The following is a 21010-nucleotide window of genomic DNA, read 5'->3' as shown; positions in this document are numbered from 1 at the left end:
ACATTTGACGTGTATGTCTATTTTCTCCGTTATGCCTATCATACAGTAGGAGCAAGTTTCATCTTTGCTCCTTTGGCCATGGCTATTCTATTGTTCTCAGCTGCAATACGTATTGTATTGCAGCTGAGAACAATAGAATAGCCATGGCTAGCCATGGACAAAGGAGCAAAGATGAAACTTGCTCCTACTTTAGGTCTTACATTGCGTAATCTATGGTTGTTCATGATCAGTCAACATGCATAAATATTTCCTCTGTTAGCTTTATGTAAACCATGATCCGGCAATGAATGCGCTTGAGCATCTGTTTGATTCATCATATGTTTATTTCTGTATTATTTTTTTTCCCCTGTATAATCTACAAAATTGGCAATAAAAAATTTTGCATTAAAAAAAATAAGATACGGTCAGGATTTTTCTGTTATTATTCGTACCATCAGTGATACCCTAGATTTTATAACCGTGTTGTTACAATTCCATGCAATATGTGCATGTACTGCATATAGTGTTTGAAAACATTCAGCAGCTGACTAATGGCAGGAACATCGATGGCTGCTAAACAATCAGGCCAAGGAGGATCAGGTCGGTGACAGCAGATCTGGGCAATACTAACAGAAAACACTCATTTGCAAATGTAACAGTGCTGGATATACTTACCATGTAAAAATAAGACAAACAGCAGCATATTGCCCAAAAGACTGAACCTGTTTTTACAGATTTCACCTGAAATGACAGAAAAAGGAAAATGAGAAGAGCAAATAAAACAAAAGGCTTCAGCTACTGTGAATGTAAATGCTTTCAGCATGTGATGTATGTAAACTGCACTGGGAATGCAGACGGATTACACTTTTGACACCAAACATACCCATGATAAATTGGCCAAATCAATTAGATACTGTGGGAATAGGAGAATGCTTAATATGATCTCAATGCAATTTACATGTCCATAAGATAAAGGTTAGATGTAAGCAGGGTGTAAGCAAGGTCTTGGAACAGCTGTTCGGGAGAACATGCAAATGGTGATCACCAAAAGGTTATGAGGGGGTCATTAATGATTCATGGAGCACACAGTTATCGATGTAGAGTGTACACACTAGGGCCCTAATGTCTAGTGTGTACACTCAAAATCAACAATATTTTAAAATTCTTGTCTAGGGTGTATGCAGCTTTAATGATGTCAGCAATATATCTTAACCCAATTTCCCACATGCCTATAAAAAAAATTTTTTTTAACATATCAAAACACACTGGAGACTAGATCACAACCATTAACCTGAATAAAAGTGGGAGCCTTGGTAAAGAGGATTCACTAATTTTCCAGGAAATACTGCACGGCTTAGCTACACGTGGTGGAGCAAAAAAAAAAAAAAAAAACAGTTCTAAACTCCCCGTAGTATCAGTGCCACGTTTTAGAGGATGTCACAAATAGTGGAAAGCAAAGAAAATTATCCAATTAATACAGACTGGGTAATTGGTAGAGCATTTTCTGCACATTGACTCACCCACTTGGTACCATACCTGTATCTATTACAGTTATGGCATGTGAGCATTATATACAACATTGTGAAATGGCTCCATATCCTTACAGTACAAATATAATAATATTTGAATGGAGGAGATGAAAACTTAACGATACAGAATTAAAACCAGCTTACTAGCATTACGAATAGCAAGTATCTGCAATTGTGGTTTACAACAGGAGTTGTCAGAACTATCATCACATTACACCTATAACTGTAGCATAGAAAGCAGAACGATGCGCATCGATACAAAGACTACAGTATATGTGGCTGCATTTCAATATCTTATTTTTATTTAGGAATTTCCTGTATTACCTGCAACAATGTGTGTGTGTGTGCGAATGAGAGCCGCAGTGATACATTATTGGATTTCTCATGCTACAATGGGCTTTGCATTTTCAAATATGAAAAATCAGTTACCATTAGAAATGCAAACAATCTTCAATGATGCAACTGTATTCGCTTCACGAGATGAAACGCTAATCCTACACTGAGCCAATGTTAATTTCTGCTAGCCCATTATAAACATACAAATCTAATGAGACTTTCACATAAAGATATACATTTGTTTTTCATGAAAAGGATTTAAAAGTTTCATAAACCTTAAAAATTTGTAAAAATGTAAATATGCAATTTAGAGAACATTAATGATAATTCTACAATATGCAGATGGTAGATTATATTATATTGTCCTTCAACATGTTCTGTGTGAGAAGGTGCAACAATTCGCATCTCCGGTGGTAAATATTGCACAGTGCTGAAAACAATGTGAATCTGTCATTCTAAAAACAAAAATCCTGTTTGTGCCTGACATTTTCTCCCACACTGCTCATAAACCTTCCATCAGACAGACTGTCACCCTAACTATGGTTACTCTGCTCCTCCATTCATTTACCTGACTCTATAAAGAGATTGCTTTACAGCAAGTGTGTTTGATTTTTGCCATTTTATCAAAAGTAAAAAGTAGGATGCAAATTACTAGTAATCCTTTATGAAAGGCATTTTTATCCTCCAACTTAACCCTGTATTGGAAAATGTATAGATATTTCTTCTATAAACAAGTAAAAAAAAATAAAAAAAATCTGCTTGATTAAGAATTCACTAGTCAAAATACTTAGGTCATTCTGGATGATTAGCGGAGCTGCAAATGCCAAAACGCTGGGTCGCACCTGGGTTTTTGGACCCAGCTTCAACCCGGCGTTTAATACCATTTACACCAGCAAAAACCCCCACCAGGTGCAGGCTATTCCTTGGAGATGACATCTCCAAGTGCAGATCGCTGCCGTGACTGGGACCACTGCGCTGGGGGCAAGCCCAGCACTAAGGTAATCTGCTGGGCTGCAAGCCCCCTCAGCCCCCACCCGGGAGGTGAATGGATGCACACACAGGAATCCATTCACCTCCTCCCACTGCTGTCTGCAGAGTATAGCAGATGAGACTGTGTGCCTCCTCCAGGGTACTCAGCCTGTGTCGGCATGTTGGGGGCCCACACCCCAGACCCATACCCAGTATTAGGGACCCCCAGTGACAGAGAGGCCTTGACGTACGGCCTGGGGGCTTAGCCCTATATGTGCAGATATATGCAACCAAGATCTCTGTATTATCTGATTAATATGTAGTTATTTAGTGTGCAATTGGGATACAAAATTTTTTTTTCCTAGACAGAATTACCCCTCCCTTTAGGCACCTGAATGACACACCTCTGATTGAGCAGCTTACCAACAAAAGTGTTGTAGAAGTCCTGTGTAAAGGGACACGGCGAGACCCATTTACACTGCCACTGACCCGGGTCTGATTCGCAGATGACCCAGGTTTTCGAGGCGGTGTAAAAGGGGTATTCGTAAAATACCTTCGATAGGCCAAGGTACTGGACAAGAGTGTTAAAAATGTATTTATTCTTTGAAGTTCTATAACTGCAAGAAAGGAGTGACTCATCCGTCAAACTCAAAATATGAGCATTATAAAACATGCTTCCATTAATACGAGTGAAATGGAGGGGGAGGGGGGGGGGGGGGGGGAGTGCGTGGTGGAGACACATGGGGTGATAAAATATGGGTGAGGTGCAGGTCGAGGAAGACTTCTTCACATTGACATTACAAAAGAAAGGGGTTTGAGCTTTTCTTTAATAAAAGACAAAGGGAACACACACACACACACACACACACACACACACACACATATATATCTATATCTATCTATATACACACACACAGCTGTTCAGAACAGCCAGATCCCATTTTTACAGAGAACAAGCAACTGGTATCAGTCCCATGAGGGGATAAAACGGACTTCTAATATGTTCAACATGCAATTATTAGTGCATCATAATATGAATTAGTACCAGGAGAAAGAACAGGAAGACCATATAATTATGGAATGGATAAAGGAAATAGGGACTTTGAGGGAGGGGAGGAGGGTTAGAATATTTAGTAGCGAGACCAGGTTGTTTTCAAGTTGCCGAGATGGGAGCAGCAGAGAGCCCAGGATTTATTTCCATGTTATGTACAGCAGGATATACCCATCTAATTAAAGTAATGTAAATGACATGCTATGGTTCTCAGCCTCAAACCCTTCCATTATAAGAGTTCCACTTTCATGTACTTCAGTTTTAACTGACAGCAGGTTCAGCTAGGTAGGCAGAGTAACAAAGCACTTCTTCTTAAACCTATTGTGTACACAAAGAATCTATTCATAAGTGTTCTCCTAACAAACCAAACACTTCCATGGCCTCTGTTCTGCTATTTTGCAGCACTCTAAGATAAAAGGGGATGTCCGCTTTCCTACATCTTTATAACCTTTCAGCATCTTTTCATTTGCCTCATATGCGTGCTTCACTGGCTTCGTGTCATTTGGTTTTTCATCTTCTATAACCGCATCTAGTACATGCCACTCATTTTAGCAGTACATTATTTCCTTATATCACAGAACTGAGCAAACAGGATCCATATGCAATTTCTGACATTTATACCAAAAAGGTCTAGGATGGTGACGGATGAACTAGGTTACATGGCCAGAATTAAACAAAAGCCAGCACAATGCACTCCGGAACATGCAGCTTAAATCCCACAAGCCCTAGAATGCAGAATGAGACCCACCAGAAATAGAAGCTCAAAAATGTAAACACTGGGGATTCATACAGGCAGGAAGGCTGGGTTTATACCAATTAAATTCATTTTTAGTGTTCAATTAAAATAATGATGGCCAGATTTACCCTTACAAGAGATTATTATCCCCCCATCCCCATGACACAGTAGGCAGAACACTTTTGGCTAGTATGTGCACTATTCATAGCTGGCTGAGGTCATAAGAAGAGATCAAGGTATTGAGCAATCTCAAGAGAGTCAATCATTTGCTGAAGTTATTTGTGGCAAAAATTCTTATTTACCAAAATGGCAATGAAGGAACAAATAAAGCTTATGGAGCTAGAGGGGATATTAGAGAATGTTTCTCTCCAATCGTATACTTTATACTGAGTTTCACTAAAGGTCTTTGTCTACACACTTCAAAAAGGTATAATGCATGATAAGTGCTGACTATATTTATTACCAGTTATTTATATAGTGCACACATATTCCGCAGCACTTTAGTAGTAGTAGTACGTTTATTTATAGGGCGCCGCAAAGTGTCCGCAGCGCTGTACATAGCAAACAAAAAAAATGACGAGGTAACGTACAGGGTGTGTTGAAAAATACAGTATAAATGGGGGTATAGCTGGTAGAACTAAAATCAGCATCAGTTCAGAAGTAGGTGTCAAAATTGTCAAGGAGACTAAAGATGAAGTAGAGGAAGGGAAGAACAGGACAGGAGCACAGGTGAGGTAAAGAGGTAGGGTGAGTACGTGAGGAAGGAGGGCCCTACTCATAAGAGTTAACATACTAAAAATAGGTGGGTGGACGAACGAAAAACAATAGGATAAGTAGGAACGGAGGGGAACGGAGGCAGGATAAGAGGATCAAAAGAGGTTAGGAGGAGGGATAGGCTAGTCGAAAAAAGTGGGTTTTGAGGGAGCGCTTGAAGGAGGTAAGGGAATCAGAAAGCCTGATGGGTGGCGGGAGGTTGTTCCAGTGCAGGGGGGCAGCGCGAGAGAAGTCTTGGACACGGGAGTGGGAGGAGGTGATTAGGTGAGAGGTCAGTCGGCGGTCAGCGATGGAGCGAAGAGGACGGGAGGGAGTGTGGATAGAGATCAGTGAAGAGAGGTAAGGAGCGGTGGAGGAGGAGAGAGCTTTGTAGGTGGTGGTGAGGAGTTTAAAGAGAACTCGGAAAGGAATGGGGAGCCAGTGAAGAGATAGACAGAGGGGGGAGGCGGAGGTAGAGCGGCGGGAGAGGAAGATGAGCCTAGCAGCAGCGTTAAGAATGGATTGGAGAGGTCCGAGGCGGGTGAGAGGTAGCCCGGAGAGAAGGATGTTGCAGTAGTCAAGGCGGGAGATGACAAGAGAGTGAATGAGAATTTTGGTCGCGTCAGTGGAGAGGAATGGTCTGATGCGTGAGATGTTGCGTAGGTGAAAGCGACAAGACTGTGAGAGAGCACGAATGTGGGGGGTGAAAGAGAGGGAGGAGTCAATGATGACACCAAGGCAGCGCGTTTGGTCGGTGGAGGTGATCTCGGTTTCACCAATACTGATGGAGATAGTGGGAGAAGAGGGGATGTTCGGGGGATGGAAGATTAGAAGTTCAGTTTTAGCCATGTTTAGCTTCAGGAAGCGTTGGGTCATCCAGGCTGAGATGGCTGTGAGGCATTCAGAGACCTTGGACAGGAGTGATGGGGATAGATCGGGGGAAGAGAGATAGATTAGGGTATCATCAGCATAAAGGTGGTAATGAAAACCATAGGAGCTGATGAGAGTGCCCAGAGAGGTGGTGTAGAGAGAGAAGAGGAGAGGGCCAAGGACAGACCCTTGGGGAACACCGACTGGCTGCGGGGTAGTAGGAGAGGAGGAGCTCGGAGTGGAGACGGAGAAGGAGCGATCGGAGAGGTATGAGGTGAACCAGGAGAATACCGTGCCAGTGATGCCAAAGGAGCGGAGTGTGTTGAGCAGGAGAGGGTGGTCAACAGTGTCAAAGGCAGCTGACAGATCAAGCTGGATGAGGATAGAGAAGAGGCCTTTGGATTTAGCCGATATTAGATCGTTAGTGACTTTGGTCAGGGCAGTTTCAGTGGAATGTAAAGGGCGGAACCCGGATTGGAGGGGGTCGAGAATGGAGTTAGCAGTAAGGTGGTTTAGGAGACGATTATAGGTCAGACGTTCTAGGAGTTTGGAGGCAAAAGGGAGGAGGGAGATGGGCCTGTAGTTGGATGGGGAGTTGGGGTCCAGATTTGTTTTTTTGAGAATTGGGGAGACAAGAGCGTGTTTGAAGGAGGAAGGGAAGATCCCAGAGGATAGGGAAAGATTAAACAGGTGAGCCAGGTGAGAGCAGACTGACGGACTGAGACGACGGATAATATTGGAGGGGATAGGATCAAGCGGGCAGGTGGAGGGAGAAGCGGATTGAAGGATAGAGTGGACTTCAGCAGCAGTGGTGGGGTAAAATGAGGACAGGGGTTGGAAGGAGGGGAGTGGGGATGTAGGAGGGGAGGAGGGAGAGGGTGGGGTCATGGCAGCAGTGATGGCAGTCCTGAGAGAGGAGATTTTGGTTGAAAAGTAGGTAGCAAAATCAGCGGCTACGATGGAGGACGGAAGAGCTGGAGGAGGGGGGGAGAGCAAGGAGTTGAAGGTGGCGAAGAGCCTGCGGGGATTGGATGATTGGGAAAGGATGAGGGACTTAAAGTAGGATTCCTTGGCCAGAGCAAGGGCAGAGCTGAAGGAGGAAAGAATGAATTTGAAATGGAGATAATCCGCGAGGGAGCGTGATTTCTTCCAGAAGCGCTCAGCAGTGCGAGAGCACTTTTTAAGGAATCGGGTGATAGGCGAGTGCCACGGTTGGGGGAAGTGCCACGGTTTACAGAGAATATTTGAATTTACACCAGTCCCTACTCCGGTGGAGCTTACACACATGTACACCACACACACAGACAGTCTAAGGTTAATTTGTTGGGAGCAAATTAACCTACCAGTATATTTTTGGGATTGTGGGAGGAAACCAGAGTACCCGGGAAAAACCAATGCAGGGACGGGGAGAATATACAACTTTCGCACAGTTAGGGCCATGGTGGGAATCACACACATGACCTCAGTGCTGTGAGATAGTAATTCTAACCATTACACCGTCCATGCTGTCCAGTACATGGAAAACAATGATATGTACTCAGACATGCTGTACACTACTTATAAATACAAACTTTTCATTATAAATACAAACACCTAATATCAGCCACAGTGATCTGCAAAAAAAGATTTCAGACAAATTTGTGGCTTAAGCCCTGTACACACACTTAAGGCCCATACACACTTGACGATTTTCACACGAAAATCGTTCAAAACAGCCGTTTTGAGCGATTTTCAGCTGAAAATCACCTAGTGTGTATGCCCCCCAGATTGCTTACTAGCGATGATGCGCGCTCCCGCATCATCGCTAGCGAGGACCCACGTCGGCTGGTTTTACCAGCATGCCAGCGATGATGGATGGTTTTTTATCCATCATCGCTGAGTGTGTACGCAGCACGGGCTGAAAGATTATCCACTTTCAGCCCGTGTACCGCCCCGCCGCCTCCCCCTGCTCTCCCCCCTTCCCCTCCCCCTGCTCGCAGCACGGAGACAGAGCAGGGGGAAAAAGACGCTCACCCGCCCGCAGCAGCTCCCGGTCCCCGCTGTCATCTGTCCCTCTGACTTGGAGTGTCGGAACGCGGCAAAGTGCTTCCAGCCGCCCGCTCCAGTGTCCCCATGCTGACGCAGCTCCACTGCCACCAATGAAAGGTATATATATATATATATATATATATATATATATATATATATATATATATATATATATATATAACCACTGCCACCAATGCAAGGCTTCCCTAATAAATAAATAAATATATATATATATATATATATATATATATATATATATATATATATATATATATATATATATATATATATATATATATATATATATATATATATATATATAATAAATGTACAGCGGCACTTTGGTCTTCAAATAACTCAGACAACGTTAACATATGTGGCAACGTCTTGTCTGAGTTATTTGAAGACCCCAGTGCCGCTGTACATTTAATATATATATATAATTTTTTTTATTTATTTATTAGGGAAGCCTTGCATTGGTTATATATATATATATATATATTTTATTTATCTGCCCGGTCATCACCGGACACCACTGAGGGCACGGGGCCCATTATCCTACAGAGCTGAGTGCCGGCTATCTTGCCGGCTATATATACACCACGGCCCACCAATGTATATTATAGCAGTAATAGCCGGAGTGGCGTTTACCTGACCGCTGGGCTCCGAATATACCCAGCCCAGAAATCAGTTCCGAATGAGGCCCCAAAAACAGAAATGCATTGAAATTAAAGGGCCCCTGATCCCACCCTTGGAATTCAAACCCCGCCCATTATGTAAATATCCTTTTTTAATGAAAGTTTTCCATCAAAGTCTTTCGCCGCCTGAAAATCTCTCGCTCTTTGGTGAAAATAGCTCAGTGTGTACGAACTACTTTGGTGAAAAATATATCTTTCAGAGATTTTGGCAAAGTCTTTTGAAATGAAAATCTTTAAGTGTGTATGGGCCTTTAGATTTGATGTTAGATTAAATTATTTTCTATTAGATCTGGCATTAGATCATCCCATTCGATTTGGCATTAGATCTGTACTGTTGCATTCAATTTGATTTTGATTTCACAATGTAGGCACAATGTACTCATTTGATTTACTGGATCGAATTCGAGATTTCCTTGGCTGCACAGTAGATTTTTCGGTACTTGTTTCCTAGCACGGCACCAGCGATTTTAATTGTATCCATCGGGTCCGGAAAAATCGGGTCGATCACATCGCATGCAACCAAATCGCATGCGATGGACGCGATTTTTACATTGGAACCAACGTAAAATGGTCCCCGAGACCCGATTTTACATTGGGCCCAATGTTAAATGCCCCCCAGATCCCAATTTTCATTGTATACCCACCCTGATGGGTCAAATGCCCCCCCCCCCCATGATGAACGCCAACCTGAAGCGTGGTGAGCAGTGGCGGTACGCGTCCTCTGACCTTTTCATAACCCCACTATCCATGTTGGCGTGGAGTTGATTTTAGATAGTGTGGAGAGCGCAGCGAGCCCCTGAGCCCGAAGCGTGGCGAGCCCCGCGAGGGGATGCGCATTACATCACAGGTATTACGCGTGCGCTCGCCACGCTTCGGGCATGGTGGCGAGCCACACTATATAAAATCAACTCCACGCCGACGTGGATAGTGGGGGTATGAAAAGGTCGGAGGACGCGTACCGCCACTCCTAGCTGGCTCGCTGCGCTCGCCACGCTTTGGGTTGGCATTCATCATGGGGTAGCGTTAACAATGAGGGGGGGGGGGGGGCATTTCACATACAAATTACCCATCAGGGTGGGTATACAATAAAAAAAATCGGGTATGGTGGGCCATTTTACAGTGTTCCCGATGTAAAATCGGGTCCATCGCATTGTATGCCATTATAATGGCATACAATGGACCCGATTTTACATAGGAATTTAACATTGAGTACAATGCATACAATGTTAAATCGCGTCGGTCGCATCACATGCCATTATAATGGCATGCGATGGACCAGATTTTCTAATTGTCGGGAACCGTTAAAAAAAAAAAAAGCCCAAAATCGCGTTGGTCGGGTCCCATCGCATACCTTAACTCAAGGTATGCGATGGGACTTGATGGGCGCCGTTGCTAGGAAACAAGTACCGATTTTTCTATTTGATTTTGAGAAAACGGGAGTGCGCATCGAATCGAATGCAGATCGAAAGTGTCCTAAAAACCATTCCATGTGGATTTGATTTTGGAAAACAGGGAAAAATCTAAGCCTATGTACAAAGCTTTTGACTCATTACAAAAAACACAGTAAACAGCTGCAGCTAAGACACAACTGTCAAGAGAAGAAATCAAAAGTGGAACACCTATCAAAGCTCCCAGTTACCATCATCTACATAAAGCACAAACTCCCTATTAATATGAATGGCACACGAAATTTACAGGCACTGTAATCCTGAAATAAGGAGTTACGGTACATTAGCTCTAAGCTTGGGGCTGGTTGTGCTAGCAAAAGCCTAAAAGCTACAATTAGGGGATCCTTTCTTCTGCATTAGTCAGGAACCATTAGAACTATGGGCCTTATTTTGGTTCACTCTTTCTGACAAAATCCTTCTTAGATGGGCAAAACCATGTGCACTGCAGTTGGGGCAGATGTAACTTGCGCAGAGAGTTAGATTTGGGTGGGGTTTTACTTCAAAGTGAGATCTATATTGAAGTATAAAAATAAAGCAGTCAGTATTTACCCTGCACAGAAACAAAATAACTCACCCAAATCTAATTCTCTCTGCACATGTTACATCTGCCCCCCTGCAGTGCACATGGTATTGTCCATCTAAGAAGGATTTTGTCAGAAAGAATGAACCAAAATAAGGCCCTATGTAACAGCTTGTAAGGGTTCAATCAATGCATCCTATAACAAATGCCTATTACAACTTATATCTTGGACAAACAGGACATTTCTGTACTAACCGTGGTTTGTGTGTAGGAACATATTTGGAAAAGATGGTCCAGGCCGAGCATACAAACATCCATTACAATGTTAGCATCATCTTTAGGAAGGTTTCCTGCAAGCCCACTAACCAATACACGTACCAAACAAATACTAGAAATAAAGAGTATTGCATATAAATTGCAACATCAAGCCAGTGGATCAGCACTGCAGAATGTGTACACATTTATTCCCAGAATGCAATAGCTAGAAGAAAGAATGTAAAACAAAAACAGATGTGTGCGCACTTGCTGCAATATAACATGTGCAAGCGCCTGTAAAACTTCTTTGGTCTATGTCATGTTGTGTTGGAAGGTCATACTCACAAGTACACAAGCCTTTAGAAAGACAACTGTTAAGTGCTTGAAATAAAATAGCTTTGCATAAATGATTCTTTATAACAGACCGGTTGTAAAGAAAACGTAAGCTTAGGCTGAAAGGCTTTCGATAACCTGTGATTTTATTAGTCTGTGATATTAAATAAAAAAAATCAACACTTTCGTTTTAATAGATCTATGAGGGTGGATCAATAAGTACCCGTGTTTGAAGACAGGTGGGGTTACTGAGGAAAGTTCGTATTATCATGTACTACCATCTTTTTAAACAATGCCATATAAAATTTAAGATTGATTCATAGGTTAGTTTTTTTCCCCACCACGACAATGTACCAGCTCCCTGTTGCGGCCAAATTGCAGGAATTGCACCATGAATGGTTGCCGCATCCACACTCACTCATTCGACTTCGCTCCATGCGACTCCTTTCATGTTCCCTAACCTGAAAACTTGGCTCGCGGGAAAAAACTGAGCTCAAACGAGGAGGTCATCGTCGAGACAGAAGCCTACGAGAGTTTAACAAATTATATTTTTTAGAGGGTTTAAAGAAATGGCAGGGAAAAGTGTATTGCTGTTAAAGGTTTTAGTTTGCAAATGGTAAAAGCTCGGAAAGAGTCCTTAGCTTAATTTCCCATATACATGGGGTGATTTCTGCTTAGCGATGTGTGCTAAGCAATCTATTGTAGGCAATTTCCCTTGAGCTTCCCGGTGGTGACATCGCCCAACCACACGTGTGTGCTTAACAATCTGTGCTCACCAGTGTTCTTTATGCACATGCAATAGCTCCATCTACATTTTGCTTGCATGTGCTTAAGATCTAAGTGGGCGATGGTGGCACACAGGACCATGCAATGCCATGAGGCGTTAAAATTACAAGAAACATTTTAATGTGCTCCAAACACTTGTCTGCTGAAATACAAATTAAATGTGTGTTCCTTTATTAATAGTTGTAAATATCAGCCATTGAACTTTAACATTCACCTATAGATAGTGTAGGTGGTGGTTATCTTATTAGCCATTTTTTTTATTCAGAGATTTCCCCACTGTTTCATGCACTTTACACTTAATGCCTGCGACTTACCATTGTCAGACTACCAAAATGACCGTCTTGATTTCTGAAAGTCCCTATATAGGCGATTACATGGCCTTAATTGTAGCACTATTGTTTGCTTTTGCTGATGAAACTGGAAATGTTGGGGGCAGATAATAGGGGCAATTTAGTAGTAGGTATTGGAAGAGTACTAGCCCATAATCATATCATGGCACTGCATTTATTTGATCCAAGAGCCCACACATAGGGGGTCACTGTACATAGAGGTTACTTTTCCACTTAACTGGCTTACAATCCCCCCCCCCCCCCCTAATTGAATTAGATTAAGAATGGATATTTTATAAAGGCTTGACAGCGTCTAGGTTGATGGCAAATAGGTTGACCGCCAAAAGGGTTGAGATGGAAAGGTTTGACACGTGAAATAGTGGACATGTTTGCTGCCGGGCTGCCTGATTAACATTAATTGGTGGCACTGCAGGTACTGGGGGGAGGGAACAAGGAAGCAGAGGGATCTCAGAGCAGCAACTGCTGGAACATATTCATACACTAAAGAAGTGTTGAAAATATAAGCCCACTGGAAAGTACCAAACAAAACAGCAAAAATTTTGAAACAGCATGTAGTTATAGTGCCAGTTCAAAGAATGAGGGAACAAATTTGTGGTGATTTGAGGAGTCTAACTTGACGCTTGCAAGACACAATTTGTGACTGAGCTGGTTTATTTAGCTACATTGTTAAAATTGGTCGTAGCCGAGTAAACTGATCCAAACAGTGCCAGATGAATGTGTCTAAAGGTGTCTAAAACACTGGGCAACAGAATAAACAATATAGCTTATTTTGGCCCTTTTGTGCATTATGCACACTCCAGTGGGTCATTGATGACCCCCGCGCACAGAGTTACCCACTACTCTCGGACCCCCGTCATTACCCGCAGAGAAGTTGAAAGACTTGAAAACCTTAAAAGGTTTTACAATAAAACGTCCCGCACACACTAGCCAACATCTTTACACCATCCACATAAAGGAGAAACTCTTTAACAGTCCAGTGACTGGATGATTCCCACTACATATTATATACAAACCTATACGCACACTTGTCTTTTTCATTCACACCAGTCTTTAGTTTCTTTTATGACAGATCCTTGAATAACTTTCAGGATTCAAAACAGCAGATGTCCCTGTGGTTCCTTATAACTATATACCAAAGGGGAATTAAATCACACACACAAAAAAAAAAAAAACAGAAAAAAAAACAGAAAAAAAAACCCGCCAGACAACTTACATAAACTTCCCTGTCCTTAAAATTAGGGAAATGTTGGTAACTATGCCTTTGAACAAGCTCACAGCCTCCAGCACTATACCACAGTGCTACAGTCACAGTAGAACAGCAGTAAAGTACTTGTAAAATGAAAAACATTTTGTTTTTTTTCTGGCGCACACACCATGTATATTGTTTACTGGAACAGTAAATCAGCTGAAAATCCAACCATGCTTATTATGTAGCAAGACTGACAGGCAGGCATGTGGAGAACAAACTGTAACTACATTATCAGAACAGCGGAAATTTGCAAGTGTCAGAGTCAGACGAGCCCTATGCATAATTATTTGATCATTAAAGGAGATAATGGTAGCTGGCTAAAATGTTCCTCTGTGCAGGAGCTAATATCGAGCAGCCCCAAATTCCAGAGACCTGGGCCTAACATGACAAACACCCCCCTCCCCCCCCCCACCCCAACAAAAAAAAAAAAACAGAAACTAGCCTGAAAAGCAAAGAATTAAAAAAATACCCTGCAGAGGAAAGAACTGCATTCACAATATTTTGTGTTTCATTAATCTTCAAGTCAGAACAAAAAAATTATAGGAGTTCAATAAATATTCCAAACATTCACATGGTGGAAGAAAGGAAAAAGCACTAATTAAAAAGGGACTTGAAATCATTATTCTGATACTAAAGAACACGGACATAATTTAAACATACTCACTTATTGATATACAGGTTGAGTATCCTGTATCCGGGCATCCATTATCCAAATTATTATTTTTTTAACCCTCTTTTCATACTTACCAAGTCCCCGGGCGTCCACAGCAGGCCTCCGGCATCTTCTCCAGGGTCTCCAGCGGTCCCAGGAATGCATTGCGCGAGTGTGCGCGCGCCGGTGACGGGGACTGCGTGGACGCCGAGGGACCACTGGACACCATCAGGGGACAGGTAAGTATGGAAAAAAAAATGTATTCCAAAGACCGAAAAATTACCCTATCCGGAATGCTCGTGGTCCCGAGCATTTCGGATAGGGGATACTCAACCTGTATTATCTGACTGAAAATCAGAGAGAAACGTCCATGAGGACCATCAGATACCCAGATGTCCTGAGAGATCATTTTCTAACAATATACATAAAGGGCCTCATACAGGTTGGTTTGCTAAAGCAAAATCTCTCTAATGGGCAAAACCATGTGCACTGCAGGTGGGGCAGATGCAACATGTGCAGAGAGTTACATTTGGGTGGAATGTGGTGAAACTGAAATCTAAATTGCAGTGTACAAGTAAAGCAGACAGTATTTACCCTTCACAGAACAAAATAACTCCCTCTGCACATTATATCTGCCCCACCTGCAGTGCGCATGGTTTTGTCCATTAAAGGAGTTTGCTTTTGCAAACCAACCTGAATCACCCCCAAAATTTCTACTCGTCTCTTACTGGACAAACTATATTATGCAGGGCTGGGCAATTGCGGCCCTCCAGATGTTGAGGAACTATACATCCCAGCATGCCTTGCATCTGTTTCAGCATGGCCACATAGCAAAACTAATGCAAAGCATCCTGGCATGTATAGTTCCTCAACATCTGGAGGGCCGCAATTGCCCAGCCCTGATATTATGGGAGACAAAGTTAAAGAATGGCAGCATGACAGCGGACTAGAACCTAGCAATGATTTATCTAACATAGGCACTCTGAATACAGACTACCTTTGAGCAAAGTTGATACTGTACCAACAAACACTGAAGATTATTTTTTCCATCAGGATTTAAAAAGGTTTAATATTACCGATCACTGAACCCGGCCATCGGAATACGTGGGCACTGCCCTAATACATCTGATATGTGTAATAGCCCCTATAAATCAGCAGACCAGGGAATCGCAGCTGGTGATGTATTGGGGACTTTGCTCTAATTCCATACAAGATAAATAATGCTAAAGCTAGAAATGGCAATTAGGAGTGTAATTCATTGCACTGTTGCGGAATCAAGGATCCAATAGCCCCCATACATAAGAAATTTATTGGGGGCATAATCCGATCTCCCGAGTCAGGCAATTGGGAAAATTTAACAGTTAAAAACTCCAATTCCTTGAGTGAAAATGGTTAGGATCAGCTAGTTTGGCCTTTTTAGCAGGTTTCATTTCCTCAACGAATCGCACCCACTGATGTACTATGGCCTTTTTTGCAGTCACAATCTACACTGCTAAAAATTGTTATAGGAGAACTAATGTGTGGAATAAGCTGCTGTTTAAGCAGTGAGTACAGCTACAAAGTTTATACTAGAAACCCAGGCAGAGATACGGTTTCATTTACCCTATTGAAAGTAGCAAAAAAAGAGGTGTAAACCTGTGACAAATATATTGTTTCTTCGCTGTATTGTATCAAAATCTCTGAATTAAAGGAATTTTACCTCTGTAATTTTTCTCCAAGCTGATAAGGGAAATATAATCACAATATCACACCCCTCAACATCAGCAGGTGATTAGAAACACATTGTATTACAATTTTCTATTTTTGTACATATGTTTGTCGACCCTTGTCATATCTTAATATAATTCTAATAAAAGTTACATTTTAAATTTACAAATTAATCAATTGAAACCGGGTAAGACTGGAAGGATGTTTATAGGCCTGTTAGCTGCTGGAAACCAACACTGTACAATTCTTGTTAGGCTGTAGAATGCAATTCTAACTATTAGGTCCTATTAATGACATTTATCTATATAGCACTAACATATTCAGTTGTGCAAGCAATACCAATTTCTCTCTATGGGTCTTGGTGCAGTAAATCCTACGTAATGAGAAGCCCCTTTTGAACTGCACAGAGCTAATAACCGCTGATGCAGACCACATGGGCAAAATCACTATACTGCATATTGTGCTCAGTTGTGAACATCCAGTAACTCCGTATTGTCTGTTGTGACCTAGTCGCTTTCTTATTATTACAGGATGAGGTTGTCCTTGTGACAGAACGCGATTGCTTATGTTGCGTGTCCTTTCAATGAATCACATTTGTTCTTTTGATATTTTTCTAAAGATAATCAGTCTTCAGATAAGCACTGAAAAGTCTATTACTCTGGTTTTAAGTCTTGAAATATGTTTTTTGGGGGGTATTCAATCTGGGGTCACAGCGGTCGAGCTGGCTCAACAGCCGTTGACCCTGTCCCGTTCTGCCTGACAGAACAAGCAGGCAGGATTTAATGTCCCACCTGCCGCGGGATGAGAAGGGGGCGTTGCCGTTACCTGCGGCCAGGAACTCGTCACTTCCTGGCCTTTCGACAGAACGAGCCAGACTGCTTGTAAAGTCGGGCTCATTCTGCCGAGCTCCCCTGTTCAATGCTGTCGGGGAAGACAACATTGAAGAATGCCCCGCAGCCAAATACCCCCATAATCTTACAATATTTTAGCAATTCCTACAGGCTAATTCCCCCATCCACTAGTGCGAGGTATCTCATACGATCTTAGATAATTATTCATGGCAGCCATGATGATCTGCGACTCCTATCAGAGGTGCAAGGAAATACACCTTGGATCAGAGTTGGAGGAAAATGCATTAGATACCTCAGAAGTGGCCAAATCGCACAATTGGGTGCGGACATTAATGGTCCTACAAACCCCTGTTAAAAATCAACAGATTCTGAAATGAGGTTTTTATATATTTACTTGTTGTGGTGTAATTCACTTAATTTACTGTAATTAATATTTTCTAAAGGTCAGTTAGTGGTTATCGGCCCTCCCATTGCAAGTCACTAACGTAATGCGTGCGTTGTACTGGCTTCATTGTGACTTGCGGGGACTCCCTATTGGAAGCCTGAACAGTCAAGTCAACAACACTAAATGTAATTTATTGAGAGGTGTACCCTCCTAATGGGACTGCCAGACCTTCCTGTCGGAAGCCACTCTGTACATTTTGCATAACCCTAGATGGCTTCTATGGGCTGCAGGTGATGCAGTCCATATAGGCCAGGGGTATGCCAATGCAGTCACACCATGGCTTATGAGAATGTTCTAGGACAGGGGCTTGCCATCTCCTCTCCAGGCATGGGTTTAGTGGCAGCTAGCTTCGACAAGTAAATATGGGTCACCGCTGTACAAGACCCTCCTAATGCATTAATACTATACTTTAGCGTAACCCTTTTTTGTATCTGCATTTCCTGCAACTGTACAGACTCTTAACTGTATTAAGATTACACTTATGCTAAACCATTTCCTTCCCTATTTGACTGCAAGTATCCTAGACTGTGCTCTGACCATGCTTTAACCTCTTCTGTGTAATTGTTCATCCCTGCTTTGCATTCTCTATATACTGTAACTACTACTACCACCAGCTGCCATATTGAATAAACCTGGATCAGGAGTTTGTTCTGTCCACACTGCTTACATTCTTCCTATAATCTGAAGATTAGCCCACAATTCCAATAAACATTTTGAATAAATCAGTTAAATGCCTATATAACATAATGGGTTAAATAGCAATGGTATTTATAATGTGAAGATTTATATTGATGATTGTCCATTTTCAAGTTACAATACAGGTGTTAAAACATTCCATTTGACCAGTCTCCATCTTTCTGTAAATAGACTTGTTTATACAGGTTGAGTATCCCTTATCAAAAATGCTCGGGACCAGAAGCATTTTGGATAATAGATTATTCCGTATTTTGGTTTATTTTTATATTTCAATGAGGTATCTTGCATTTATGGTTTCAAACATGAAACAAAGGTTGTGTACTATCTCAGACACTGAATTTAAATGATAGGCAATCATTTTCTTGCACTTATTTAGTGCCAGTTGCCTACCCCGTCCCCAACAGTGCCAGTTGCCTACCCCATCCCCCAACAGTGCCAGTTGCCTACCCCGTCCCCAACAGTGCCAGGTGTCCCTGTTCTGTTAGTCTGAGCAATCTCACACCTAGCACAAATCGGGTTTGCTGCAGTTCTGTAAGAAGTAATCAGCCTTAGAACACGGACAATAATATGATCCTAGTTAATTGGTTTATTGTATACAAGGTATACTATACCTTACAGGCCTGATATGTACCTATGTGACCTCAATATGCATATCTACACTGACCTGGGCCAGCTATTATATACGTCAGCTTCGTACTGAATGTAATTGGGGTGGACCTGCAGCTGCTTACAGTCAGGACCAGTAAAAAGCTTGGTGCACAGTGTTAGAAGAATGGTGCAGCAAATAGTACTGCCCGATAGTTTCTGGCAGGCAGCACCGCTCACTCAACTAGTTATGGCTCTGGTTCCTGTATATGAAATATACTAAATTCTACCCCTGGAGAGTAACAGAAATACAGGACAAGAGACTTGCAGGAAAAGAGCAGTGGGTTAAATAATAAAGAACAGAAAATATTCTATAGGCAGGTATTACGGGTACTTGGTTTCACAATTAGCAAGTTTAGAATGCCGCTTTGGTAGGGAAGAAATATCTGAGAGCAGCACCTGTTAATAACATGTTGAGGTTTAATACAGAGAGTGGGTGTATAATCACCAACACTGAGATACTCACAAAATGCCATCACAATGCACTAGTTCAGAACAGACACAGGACCAAGGTTTTAGCCATGAAAGTTTTTAGTTTTGATATTTATGCCCATAAATTATCTATCACACTGTTCTGAACAGCTTATCCCTGTATTTGGCTTTAAAAAAGGAAATTTTTCATCAGGACCTCAGGTTGGCTGGTGTCAGAAGTGTTAGAAATAGCATTTTAGTGATCATAAATAAAATCTGCATTTAACCATCACTAAAGTCTTAAGGATCTGCTATCCACTGGAACATTAGCCAGCTATGTAAATCCTGATGAAATCAATTTAAAACTCTGCAACAGGTCACAGAGCTAGCATTTTATCCAGCAGCTGAATACGCCAAAAAACGGCATTAATCTATTCTAACTGCTGCATTGTCTTCTAAAGCTGGTACGCACATGGCTGACTTGACAGTGGACCCATAGTCAGGCTGACAGAGCGGACAATTATGGTAACCATCTACACTTAAAAACTTACCACTCCATGAGTCAGTCTCACATTGGTAGGGCATCTGAATTTGCCCGCCCCACTCTGATTTCAACTCCTGCACAGCAAGTGTATGGGCAGTTGGTGGACCAACCGTACAAACAGCAGAATGAGCAAATATACTGTATTTTATTGTATGGTGAAAACCTGTAAGCCTATTTATTGCAAATAGTGTTCTATTACTCAGAATTTACAGTTTACTGTAATATTTATATCTAAAGTTTTAAAGAGTTATATGTATGGTCTCCATCATTGGCCTCAAGCCTCTAGTGGTATGTTGATTGATTCCTCACTACTTATATTTAAGCGGTAATGTGTATTGAACTGTGGCGCTCTTTATTTTTATGCCAAGTTTTGTCTCCCTGTATTGTTCCTTTGTATGGTGCTGCAAAACACTTGTGGCGCCTTATAAATAAAAATATAATAATAATAATAATAATAATAATAAATTAAGGGGCCCATACACTAGTAAGATTTATCTTCAGATCTGGCTGGTTGGAACAAAAACATGGTTATGGATGAGTGACAGTTTGTCAGTTTTCCAGCATTTCCAAGCAAATGGTCAACTGTCATTTGCTCTCATCCATAACCATTTTTTTGTTCCACCCAGACAAATAAATCTGCATGTGTATGGCCACCTTCACTGTAATTTGTGGGCAGGGATTTAATTTCCCCTGCTGCCTTTGCCAGTTTATACAGACTTTGACACATCTCAATTACACCTTTACAAATTCTTGTAGTAAATCTAATGTATTTTGCCCATGGAACAAGAGTCACTACTCACATACCAATGACACGGTTTAATTCTGGTGACTGACAATGTATTTAATGCTTCAATAGGAAAATTGGGATTTAGGATTTGTGTGTCCCAAACGAGCAATCTGGTAAAATTCCTCGACAGACTGTTTTTAATCACATTGACTGCAGGCAGTCCGATGCAAGTGCCAATCGCAGTTATCTGTGCTAGCCTGCCTGCATTGCAAATACTGGCTAGTATGATAGCCCACAAACATACATGTGTATTATGCTACTCAATTTTATACCTAGAACTCTAGAGTATTCAGAAATATGAGGCTCTGCTATCTTTGCCTAAGGACTACACGCCACATACAAAATTAGATTAATATGAGTAATGCAGGTTTTGCTGAACTCC

At 41.8% G+C, this 21010-nt stretch overlaps 1 protein-coding gene across 1 annotated transcript in view; it reads right to left on the bottom strand.

Annotated features, from left to right (window-relative positions):
• STT3B (STT3 oligosaccharyltransferase complex catalytic subunit B) overlaps positions 1 to 21010 on the bottom strand; it is a 110123-nt gene that overhangs the window by 44280 nt on the left and 44833 nt on the right. The window contains exon 4 of the mRNA XM_083188649.1: positions 655 to 720. Within this exon, the coding sequence (XP_083044775.1) occupies positions 655 to 720 (66 nt within the window). The remainder of the gene's footprint in view (positions 1 to 654; positions 721 to 21010) is intronic.

This window comes from Crinia signifera, chromosome 5 (genome assembly GCF_055691185.1).
Source record: "Crinia signifera chromosome 5, ASM5569118v1, whole genome shotgun sequence".
Classification (NCBI taxonomy): domain Eukaryota; kingdom Metazoa; phylum Chordata; class Amphibia; order Anura; family Myobatrachidae; genus Crinia; species Crinia signifera.
Note: the sequence above shows the minus strand (reverse complement) of the source record. Positions and strands in the feature narration are given on the sequence as shown.